Consider the following 12,179-nt stretch of genomic DNA (forward strand, 5'->3'; position numbering starts at 1 on the left):
CATATTACCATATACATAGTAAATAATACTCCCTCGGTCCCTTATGTTTTGCTCCATTTGACTTCTCATGGTCTTCAAGACGCGTGTTCAAACGCATATATTTCAATTTCTATACGCATAAAAATTACTCCGTTTCGTATTAATCGTAACACTTTCCTATTACATCTGTTTCATATTAATTGCAACACGTCTATATTTGGAAAGGACCCACCATTATTTTATAACTAGATGGAAGCCCGTGCGGATGCACGGCTTTTTCATCTAAGATTTTTAATTATTTTTTATTGTATTTAATAAGTTCAGACAAATCATATCTTTTATTTCGATAGAATCACCAACCTCGTCCATAACCAACCTACTACATCAATGGATAAATTGAACCTTGAAATGATAGCTAAACTGAAATTGATATAAATTAAATCTTTACATTTATATAAAATAAATCAATATATTTACCAATAAATGAAAAATTATTGCGATATAAAATCAAATCTATGCATTGGAATTTTTTCATCATCTCCAAAAATAACAAAAGTCATCCATATATTAAGTATACAACATCTAATCGTATGTCATTACATAAACAAATAGTCGTTAAGTATCCTAAATATATACAATGTAACTAATAATTACAAATATAAAATTAAACATAAGATTTTAAAAATTAGCCGGACATTGATGACGTAAAACTAACACAAAATTACTAACACAAAATTCGCTTGATGGGGTTTTGTATTGATATGAAATTTTATTTGTGTCGTATGATGTGTTAGATCTGCATGTAAAAAAACATTTAGTAAATAAAACATAAACATATAATCGTTGAAAATCCCAAATTAATACAATGTAAGTAATAATTAAAAATACTAATTTAAACATAGGATTTTAAAAATTAAGCTTAAAATTACCCGGCCATTAATGACCAAAAATTAACACAAAATTACTAACACAAAATTCACTTGATGAGGTTTTTTATTGATACGAAATTTTGTTTGTGTCGTTTGATGTGTCAGTTTATAATGGTAGGTATCACAAATTTTAATTTAATTATAATTAACGAATAATTTGTATTTCTTATCATAAATACGATCAAAAGTTATCTTATAATGATAGGTATCAAACTTTATTATAAGCGTTTATCATTTAAATATTTCTTAGTATTTTTTTTGGATTTCTTATACTCGTAGTATTGAATTAATAAATTTATCTTTTCCTATATTTTAACTTTATTTTTTTTCATTAAAAAAAATTTAATTCGTGGATTATAATCTACGTGACATTAAAATTTTAGATATATCAAATCTAATTCGTTATTTTTATCTAGGTGGCGACATAATCTTTTAATTCAAAAATAAAATACAAATCTTATAAGTATATTTCTTACGTAGCGCTTCGAATGCTCTCAAAAAATGCCTAATTTATTTATATATATTAGATATTAGATTTCTCTCTCCCACTAAACCCACTTTCACAAATATTTTTATTATTTCTCCTTCATGCCAACTCCACTTACCCTACATTTTTTTTTTTATTATTTTTCTCTCCTACTAACAATACTTCATATTTTAAAAAATTCTCTTTTGGGCTCCACCCTATAATTTTTCTTAAATTTTGTAAACACCCTAGATTAATATAAAGCGGAGGGAGTATAAAAATTTGATATTAATAAATATACAATGAGAAGATTTTAATAAGATCCCACATGAATATATTATCACTCATAGATTAACGAGAATTCATGGTTAAAGGTTTATGAGTTGTTATATATTTGCAATAGGGCAAAACATAAAGAGACGGAGGGAGTACTTCGTAGTATATACCATAATGAGGATGAACCAGCATCTCTCCCCTGTAAATAAGCTACCAGTTTATTTTGTGTTCTTAAAAGCAGCATTTGAAGGGGGGAAAAAAAAAACCCAATACCGATCAGCAATTTTTATAAGCATATGGATATATTCATGGAACTGCAATATGATGGTTGTTGTGAAACAAACAAATATATCATCAGCAAAACTAATGAGATTAATAAAGGTTGTATAAGCAACAAAACCATAGAACATTTTGTACCACAATTTGTAGTACGAGGAAAGTCTCATATTAAGAATCATGAGGGAGCTCAAAGAATATGGCTCCATCCCCCTACAAGTCGTGTTTATGAAGCGTAAAGCATCCTTCATAAAGCGAACCAACATTGCCAAACTACCAACTACAAAAATATAACCTTACAGCGAGGTGAGATACTAAACTCATTGCCTAAAATATAAATCAGCCATAAAACTAGATTAGAACAGGAATGAAAATGTCAACTTACTGCCGCATATGGTACAGTTGGACAATCACCTCGATGACTTCTCCGATCTCAACAGGACTAACTACGACGCTACGATTATATGAATCTGAAAGGAACTAACTATTCGTCGTCACCATCTTAGCTAAATTTCCAAACCATCCAAAAAGCTCTGCAATTCTCGCAACCCTTCAGCGGAAATGCTCCTTTGGACCCTAGGCCTTGGAGCAATCAGGTTAGGGGGTGGCTCAGGCCGAAAACAAACTACAACAACAGAAAGATTATCCCCACTTTTCCTCTTCAAAGCCTCATCAACAAGATCCTTGCTGCACATCACAGGGTCATTGTGCTCTTGAAGTCTTCGCCGTGCAAAATCAATAGCATTCTGGCTTCTAAAAACATCCCACAATCCATCACATCCTATGATAAGGAACTCATCCTCTTGAGTCAACTCAATTGTCATAAGCTCAGGCTCAGCAGTTAAGGGTCCACCATCACCACCCTTTAATCCTTCCATATGCCAGTCTCCGAGAGCACGGGCAACATTGAGTTGGCCGTTCAGGTAGCCATCATCAACATAGCCTCCACAAGCTTCAATTCGTTTCAGCTCCCGAGAGCAGTGCGGTTTATGATCCCTTGACATTTCAACTGCTTTGCCCTTCCGGCATAATACAGCTCGACAATCACCAGCATTAGCCACAACCAATGACCTGTGGTAAATCAAAAAATGAGTTCCACATTCAGGCATCTCATATATAAAAAAAAAATACCAAATACTCCGCCAAGATATAGTTTTGAACTTAAAGCCGCTTAGATAAGGATTTTGTCAGAACAAAAGAACTTCCAACATTTAAAACCTCTTTAATAGAGATACTCCCTCCATCCTAAAATATCTTTGCATTTTTCCTATTTGCGATGTCCCAAGATGAACTTCACCATAATTCTGAGTTGAAAGTGACAACTGAAATATTAATCTATACCCTCCTCTCTCCCAACATATCAGCCCTTTCACTCTCCATCCCAACATTAAACTTATTATTTCGGTATCTATCCAATTCCCTTCTTTCAGTATTACTCTATATTGTCATGCCAAACTAAGGGTAACTTTCAACAAGATCTTTTAACTGTTCTTAGAATTTAAAAACCAACTCAAATATCATGGGCTTTTGAGTCTCCAATTAGCCAACCGGGTAAAAAGGAGAACCATCCAAAAAAAAAAAAAAAAAAAAAATGGCAATACAAGAGAATCTGTACCAATAACTACTCTAGTCATTAATGACAATAACGTGTGTTTATTGGTACTTTTTAACCTTGTGTTTGTAAATTATTTTACCAACATGAAGTCTTAAAATACCAACCATCTTGTTGGTACTTTTAAGCCTCATGTCGGTATAATATTTTACCAGCATAAGGTCTAAAAGTACTAACATGCACTTGTTATTGTCATTAATGACAAGAGCGATTATTGATTTAGAATCCCTCGACAACATAAACACATTTCATGCAACTAATTCCATATGAGTTATGAGCCCACTACCAGACAGATTTAGTATTTTGTTGCTCATCAGCTACAATTGCTAAACTTTTTTTTCATTCTGATTTCTAGGCTCATTTTTATGGAACATTTTTGTATCCTAATGGAAGGGGCTGTAAATTACCTTCCATCACTACTAACTGTAATCTCTCTCCCCATATCAGATGAAAAGAGGACGTTAAAATCATTAAGCCCAAATTAAAAATCCAATAAGTTGTTCTCAACCTTAAGTATTATCCTGATAGTCCTAATACTTTATATCTCAAATGCAATCCTATCATATCAACAACTCCATTGATTTTCTCTCCAACAACTCATCGACGACATTTTAAACTACCTTCTACCTAATACTTTGATGACAGGAATAAAGGCTGTCAAAATATTCATATTACTCCAAACATGTAGTGATATAAATATTTCCTATAAAAGGCTAGCATAGATTACATGAAACAAAACCAAAACAATAAAGAAAATGGGTCCACATATCACTCAGAGTTGCATACAATACCCTCAGGCTACTGTATTATCTTTAGATACCTAAGTAAACAATCAAGGCCAGGTAATATAAATGCAGCCAAAGTTGCCATATAAAGGAGTGCTGCGACAAGCCAACAAGGGTTGGCTACATACACAACTTGCTCACCAGTATAAAAAGGCAGATGGAAACTCAAAACACAGTTAACAATCCAGTAGGCAGTAGCCTACTATACATCACAGCCAAAAACAACAAAAGAGGGACAATCAGAATGCCAGATGAAAAATAGAGGATTTTCAGCCAGTGGTAAGCCAAATATATGCTGATAGAGGATATAATTGCTGAGTAGAGAAACGAATAGAAAGACCAACCTGCCAACAACAAGAGCTGCCAATGCAGTTGTACCAGAGGCAAGCCCTGAATCCAACGTGCATGCTTCAGCAAAGGCATTGTCAGTCTGCAAAAATGCTGAGCTGATGACCCTTTCCATTTCACCGGGAAATTCTGTGTCCTTGAAAATGAACCGTGGCAGATGACAACAGGCAAAATCAGCAGCATGCTTGCCCCCATGACCATCAAAAACCTATATGTTAAGATTTAGTAAAAAAAAAAACATCATTAGAAATAAAATAAAATAAAAAAGCCATCAAGGCATAACACTCCAAACTTATAAGTACCACCAGTACACAATAAATAAATAATTAAATAAAATAAAAACTCACAGCTCTGCATCCCACTACAAGATTGTCTACAATAGAAAAAGTGGATTGCTAAATTATAATTACAATATAAACTATAGAATTGTCCTACAAACCATGAATGCCTAGACTCCACTTTCCTGCACCACAGAATCTAGGTTTGCAGGAAGGAAATACATCACATGTAATTCAAACACGAAAGAAGGTAAGTAGTTGGATATATACCCCATAAAAGGCATTTGGTCCTTCACCAGTATGCTGAAGCCCATAATGAAGCATAAAATCATCAAGACATACATACACATCCTCCATGTTTGAACGAAATCCAATATCTGTCCATGCTCCAGAACGAACAATGGGAAGGAACTCAGACTCGCAATCACCAATCAGGGGCTCAACAGGAATGTCTGGCATTTTCACCTGCTAATTTTCTAATTAGAAACTTTCAACCACATAGAATAATACACAAAAGAAAAGAAAATTCTAGTAAAAAATCAAAGAAACAAAATTAAACATGACAGAATAATTGAAAAGGTGTGCCTGCTTCAGCAACCCACCCCCCCCCCCCCAAAACACACACACACACACACAAAAAAAAATACAGAAAATAAAATTTTGTATTCGTTGTGCATTAGTGCCAAAACAAAACATCAAGGGTAGGGAAAATCAATCTGACAGACCCATTGTGATTGAAATGAGTCAAGTGCAGAAACCTATAAAACCTAAAGAGACCATACAACATAAACAAATAGACTTGGGGATGTTTGGCAATTGGCTTTTTGCCTAACTTTTGGCTTTTGGCTATTTAGTTTGGTCAAACAGCCAAAAAAATATGTTTGGTACTTGGCTTTTTTCGTTGGCTTTTAAGCTGGCTTTTCCGCGAAAAGCCAAAAGCTAATATAAGTTGCTTTTTCTATTGACTTTTGGCTTGTTGGCCCACTTTATCACTTTAAACCGTGCACCCTCGGGTCTCCGTCTTACATGCCCAAACCAACGCATGCAATTTTCCCTTAGTTTGTCTGCAACGCCTGCCACACCTACTTTCTTGCGAATAACCTCATTTTTTATTCTATCTCTAATGCTGGAAAAAATAACACATTTTTTTCCCATGGCTAAACTAAAGCTGCAACGCCTAGATCCGTGAAACCAAAAATGATTTTAAACAAAAAGATGACTTGAAACCCAAGAACCGTGATACCAGTTGTTTAACCAAATAAACACAAACAGGCAGCCATAACCCAATATTTAAGAGTCAAATTTCATGCTGGAGCTAGTCTAAGAACCACATGCTACAGGGTAAAGAAGTTGACAAGAGTATGCCCAGTGTAATGCACCTGAAGGGCTAGTACCAAGAACAGTCGTTCAATTTCAGTTCGATTATCATAAATAACTCTTTAAATTAATGCATTATAAGACTTATAATGGATATATTCTGCATTGGATGTTCTCACTAAATGTCTACATAAATCCAAACACTATGTAGAGAGATAGGAAGTAGTTCATTTATGAATCAATTCCACGATCATTAACTTGTTGAATCCCTAATGATGAATTACCATCTCTGTTATAATGCTTAACTTGCATCAACCAAACCAATCCAACCTAACACGAGAGCCAAAATCGTCCCTTCTTTCCAAATACTACAACCCATCCCCTACATGATCACTCTTAAAATTCATGTTACTCGAATCTAAAGAGGCAACAAGCCAATTACTCTCAAATCTCTATGATACTTGAATTTAAAGAAGCGACAAGCCAATTACTCTAAAAATTCCATTTTACTTGCATCTAAAGAAGCAACAAGCCAAACTTTTCGACTTTTTGCTCGCATCAAGTAAGATTAGTCCACAATTCTCCAACCATATTCAATTTTCAGCATACAACACTATTGTACAAACATCATTTCATCAAATCAACAGCAATGCAGTCAAAAAACAAAATCTAATAAATCTTGAATAAAAACTTAATAACCAAAATTTAAACAGCAATATACATAACATAAAGCTAAATTATCTAAATAATACATTAAATTCTCCAAATTGATAAGCTTACAAGAGAAGGGTGTCGCAAAAGCGTCTTCTTCCGCAACGCCGAAGATCGAGTAGCACTGAAGCATTGCCGATACGCAGCTGCAAGAGGCTTCGGCGGCAAACCCTCACTTGAGCTGCCATTTTCACCACAACCATTAACCTTGTTAAATTCCTCCATTTGACAAACCATCACACATTCTCCAATTTTCTCTAATACAAATTAACAACAAACCCTAACCCTAGCTTCTTCAATCCCCCAATCATGTAACTTCTCCTTCAATAAAAACTCAAATTCAATTGAATTCAACACTCAAAGATCACGCCTTTCTCAAATTCTTGGAATAATCAATGAAGATAAAGCTCCAATTTTGCTAGATCTAAACCCTAATAATACAAGACGTCGGAAAAATCAGATGGAAACCCTAAATGTGAAATTTCGGTATATAAATTAAATTAAAGTAAATAGCATAATTCGGGGGAGATTGAATTGAATTGGTATTGGAATAAATTTATGGTATGATTCTGTGAACGAAATCAAAGATTTGAAATTTTAGGGAAATTTTGGGGAATACGTGTCTAATAAAGGAACGGTCTTAAATTCGTGAAAAGGGTTTTAAGGGTGAGGATTTTTTTGGGGTTTTTTAAATTGGAAAGATAAGGTTAATCTCTATACAAAATCTATGAAAAATGTCGGTTTATCCATACAATCATAGATACATTGTCATTAATTTACTTGCGTTTTAAGTATGATGATCCAAAAAAATCTTGATCATTATCAAGAACTTCGTTATGGAGTACATGAGTAAAAAGAGAAATTTAATGGAAAAATTAACAAGAAAAGTCCCATCTACGAGCGTTCTTCTTTAAAAGGTACGAGTATGAGCTTTCGAATAACTAAGAATAGTCCCAACTATCATCACATCATATTATATCTCTAATAAATAAAGTCGGTCTCGCAGCCAGGCCACGAGACAGCGACACTCGGCATTCCAGTTTTTCGTTAAGTGTCGCGCCACGTTGGCGATAAATAGGTATTATTATGACACGTATAATGTTAAGTAAACGATTTTTGGATAGATTTTTTAAGATAAAATTGTTATATAGAGTTTTATTATCGATAGAATTCTAATAACTCAATTCCATTTCCATCATCAAATTCGTTTTAAAAAGTTCTTTAAAATAAGATCCATTTATAATATATTTAATCTAAAACTTTTATATTGTATGTAGATGGTCAAACCGTGTCACCAACTATTATAAGAGTTACTTTGTTAGTGCTATAGAGGTTACTTGGTTAGTGTTACAGTGGTTACTCAGTCAGTGTTATAGATAAGGGTTACTTAGTCAGCGTTAGAGGTTATTTATCAGTTAGTATTAGGGGTTACTCGGACAGTTTTATATGGGTTACTTTGTCCGACCAAATGGTGTGGCAAATTGCATACAAAATGCATTGTTATTTAATTTATTTAAAAAAAATAGATAATCAATAAAAATAAGTTTTAATCAGTAAAAATAATTTTAGTTTGGTAAAAATACTTACCTTTGAAAATAATTTAAGCTCAATAAAAGTAATTTCAAGTTAATAATAACATATTTATCTATTTACAAACAAAACTACAAAAAGTACACTATTATATAAATATAAGCCATAAGTTATCTTATGTTTATATATCCTACATTATCAGAACGGATTATATAACCGCATTTAACATTCAAGTAAAAATTTTATCAACCATCTGCGCATCGCCTAGGAACAAAACTAGTTTAAGATAAAAATGTTGTATAGAGTTTTATCAACGATATGCTTTTAATATTTCATATATACAAAATTAATCATAACTTTTAATAAATATCCTACAACTCGGTTTTATTTCCATCATAAAGTTCGTTTCAAAAAGTTCTTTAAAATATGATCCATTTATAATATATTTAATTTAGTTAAAAAAAATAGAGAATTAGTAAAGATAGGTTTTAATAAGTAAAAATAATTTTGGTTTTGTAAAAAGACTTTCAGTTCGGTAAAAATAATTTAAGTACAATAACAATAATTTCAAGTCAACAATAACATAGATATCTATTTACAAACAAAACTACAAAAAGTACACTATTCTATAAATAAGCGATAGGATTCGATCTGTTTAAATATCCTGCATTATCAAAAGGATTACATGACCGTATTAATGAACATTAAAGCTAAAAAGTTTATCTTAAAAATTTATCAACAATCCGGACATCGCTCGTAGCTATTATTGTGACACATATAATACCTAGTAAGTGAATTTGGATATATATTTTTTTTTTAAGATAAAAATGTTGTATTGAGTTTTATTATCAGTATACTTCTAATATTTCATATATACAAAATTAATCATAACTTTTAATAAATATCTTATAACTCTAATCTAATTCCATCATCAAATTCGTTTTAAAAAGTTCTATAAAATAAGATCCATTTATAATATATTTAATTTATTTAAAAAAATAATAGAGAATTAGTAAAAAAAAACAATTCATGTTCAATAAAAATAATTTCAAGTCAATAATAATGTACATACATATCTATTCACAAACTAAACTACAAAAAGTACACATTAATTTAATTAAATCAGTGATATGGCATCGTATGTCTAAATATCCTACATCATCAAAAAGGGATTGCAAGACCGTATTTAACATTCAAGCAAATTAGTTTATACTGAAATTTTATCAACAATTTGGGCATCGCCCAGGCACAAAACTAGTACTAATATATTCTCAAAACAGTCCTTAGCCTAAAATGACCAGGTAAGCCGGTTACTAATGCCACATGTTACATTTCTATTGAGAGGTTAATTTTTGTAAATAAACTTTAAAAAAATAATTAACCCTCTTTTCTCTCCACCAGCTTCACCATAACCCCATCATCGTTAGACCACTGAGTCACTGACCACCCACACACCATCAAACCCCATTACACAAAAAAAAAAAAAAAAAAAAAAAAATCCAAATTTTCAGTCTTGAGTACAGACTCGCTACTAACATCTCCACTACCACGATCACTTTAAACCATAACCCATTTTGCCGCTTCGACCAAACCCAAACTTGTACCCACTTCGCCCACCATATAGGTAAATTTGTTTATATTTTGCCTAAATTTTGTCATTAATCAAATTTAATAAAGTGTTCTACAACCTCATTAATCAAAATTGGGGAAAAAGTAAGGGTTTAAGTGAGGTGGGGTCGTGGGGTGGTTTGGTAGTTGTTCTTAAGCGGTGGTCGCTGTCGTGCAGGGCCAGTTGGTGGCAATTTTGGCAGGGGACGGAGGGAGAAAAGACGGAGGTTGAAGTACGATAGTGTTTTAGCAGGAAAGGGTGCCCGGAGAGAGGAAGTAGACGGTAATGATTTTGTGGTGGGTGGCCGCCGGTTGTAGTTTTGGCAGGGTATTGGTTGGAGAGATTTGTGATGAAATGACACAATGATTGCAACAAAAAAAATTAAAAAAAAAAAAATAACCATTGAAACAATGAGACTTGGTCCATTTGACCTGTTTTAGCAGGTTAATTCAGGTAACGGACCATTGGAAGAAAATAAGTGTGATAGTTGACACTACTCTTAGTTATTTAAAAGTTGAGACCTGTTAAAGAAGGTCGTCCATGGTTGAGACCTTTGTTATTAATCTTTTCAAATTTAATTTATAATATTTTGTTCAGTTTTTTTGGATTGTATATGTAGATAGATGCAATGTATGGTTTTTTTTTAAGATCTTATAATACTCCGTACATTTTGAAGACAATAATTGGGAAATGATAATTTGATTTAATACCTTGTGTAGATGTAATCATGGTTTAGGAATTAGGAGTGAAACACAAACCTTTAATTTTATTTCAAGAGTTAATAATTTAATCCCTAAAAAAACAAAAAAAAAAATAGTTAATTACAACCTCAACATGAGTCTTTGAGAAATGGCTTCATGTGAGGTTTTACCTTATTATTTGGTACTTGTAGATGTTGTAGGATAAATTTTTTTCTTAAATATAAATTGTAAAACACGATCAAAGTTATTTCTACATCGACAAATGAATAATTGGTAATTAGAACAACAAGGAATAAAATGTTTATTTTTAAGATTGTTAATTGTTGATTGCAATCCGTTTTCAAGTTTATGAATCTTGAATATATAACTAGATACTCAACCTTGCTCATTTTGTCATCCTTGATGGATCTACAAACCAAGTTTTTACACCCTTATCAATACAATATATATCTTTAATTTGATATTTCTTATATGAATCATAGAAATCAAGCCAACCAAATTTGAAGGTTTAATCAAGACTCCTTTGGTCATGTTGGTGCACATCTAATGGCTGATGATTTATTATAATACTGGACTATTGGTACATACTCCCTCCTTTTTTTTTTAAGTGTCCCATTTGGGATTTTGGCACTATTTACTAAACATACTTTGACTAATGTTTGTGAATTATACATAAGAAAAAAAAATATAGTCTTGTAGGTACTTGTTAGAATCGTCTCAATGAGTTGATAATTAATATTCAATTGTTATAATTTATAGTTAATAATAATTAAAAATATTATTAGTCAAAGTTTTGCATTGGCATGTATGTCATGTCACTATGGGGCAATAAAAAAAAAATAGGAGGAGTAAGATTCAGAATATGTTGGATTGTTGATGGATAAATTAGGGAAATATATTTATGAAGAGTTAACTTTAATTTCACTTATTTCCCTTTTTTTTCCCAAAAAAACATCAAGATTTAAGTTAATCCAAATTTTTTAAGAGAACATTAAATCTTAAATTTCAAGCCGTTTAATATCGACTATTCCACCATACAAAACTAAACCTTTGAACCTCCCATTTTTCTTTACAATGACAAAGACATGCCCAAGTATCGTGGAGGTTTAAAGCATTGTTCACACCATTGCATATATTATACGCAATCCAAGTTCATTACGTTTTCATCAAACAAAGGAAATAAAGTTCGTTACGTTACACCTTTATGTTAGAATTAGACCTTTAAAACAAAGGACAAAGCTAAACTCTATTTCGGTAGCAGTTGTTTGACGGGTAAACTAGTAGAGAAGGAAAATTGAAACTTCTTCTAGAAAAGTGATCGAATAATAAGTTAATTGCCTTTGCTTCTTCTTAGCAACTTTG

At 32.2% G+C, this 12,179-nt stretch overlaps 1 protein-coding gene across 2 annotated transcripts; it reads right to left on the reverse strand.

Moving 5' to 3' along the window:
- Window positions 1-1,999: 1,999 nt before the first annotated feature.
- Window positions 2,000-7,778, reverse strand: LOC110712156 (probable protein phosphatase 2C 22). Of its 2 annotated transcripts, none has more exons than XM_021890595.1 (4): window positions 7,047-7,778; window positions 5,220-5,417; window positions 4,668-4,879; window positions 2,000-2,997 (listed from the first exon to the last, which is right to left on the reverse strand). In XM_021890595.1, the coding sequence occupies exons 1-4, from the start codon at window positions 7,212-7,214 to the stop codon at window positions 2,433-2,435; spliced, it is 1,143 nt and encodes a 380-aa protein (XP_021746287.1). In that variant the 5' UTR covers window positions 7,215-7,778; the 3' UTR covers window positions 2,000-2,432. The 2 variants fall into 2 exon arrangements, with proteins under 2 accessions (XP_021746287.1, XP_021746288.1); XM_021890596.1 differs by having other exon boundaries at window positions 5,220-5,414; window positions 7,047-7,776.
- Window positions 7,779-12,179: the final 4,401 nt, after the last annotated feature.

This window comes from Chenopodium quinoa, unplaced genomic scaffold, assembly GCF_001683475.1.
Source record: "Chenopodium quinoa cultivar QQ74 unplaced genomic scaffold, ASM168347v1, whole genome shotgun sequence".
NCBI classification, from domain to species: Eukaryota; Viridiplantae; Streptophyta; class Magnoliopsida; order Caryophyllales; family Amaranthaceae; genus Chenopodium; species Chenopodium quinoa.

Excerpts from the sequence above, each read along its gene's own strand:
- LOC110712156 (XM_021890595.1), bottom strand. The coding sequence starts at position 7,214 with ATGGTTTGTCAAATGGAGGAATTTAACAAGGTTAATGGTTGTGGTGAA. Across the intron at positions 5,418-7,046 it reads TTTTGCGACACCCTTCTCTT|CAGGTGAAAATGCCAGACAT; the intron begins GTAAGCTTATCA and ends TTAGAAAATTAG. Across the intron at positions 2,998-4,667 it reads GCAGCTCTTGTTGTTGGCAG|GTCATTGGTTGTGGCTAATG; the intron begins GTTGGTCTTTCT and ends GATTTACCACAG.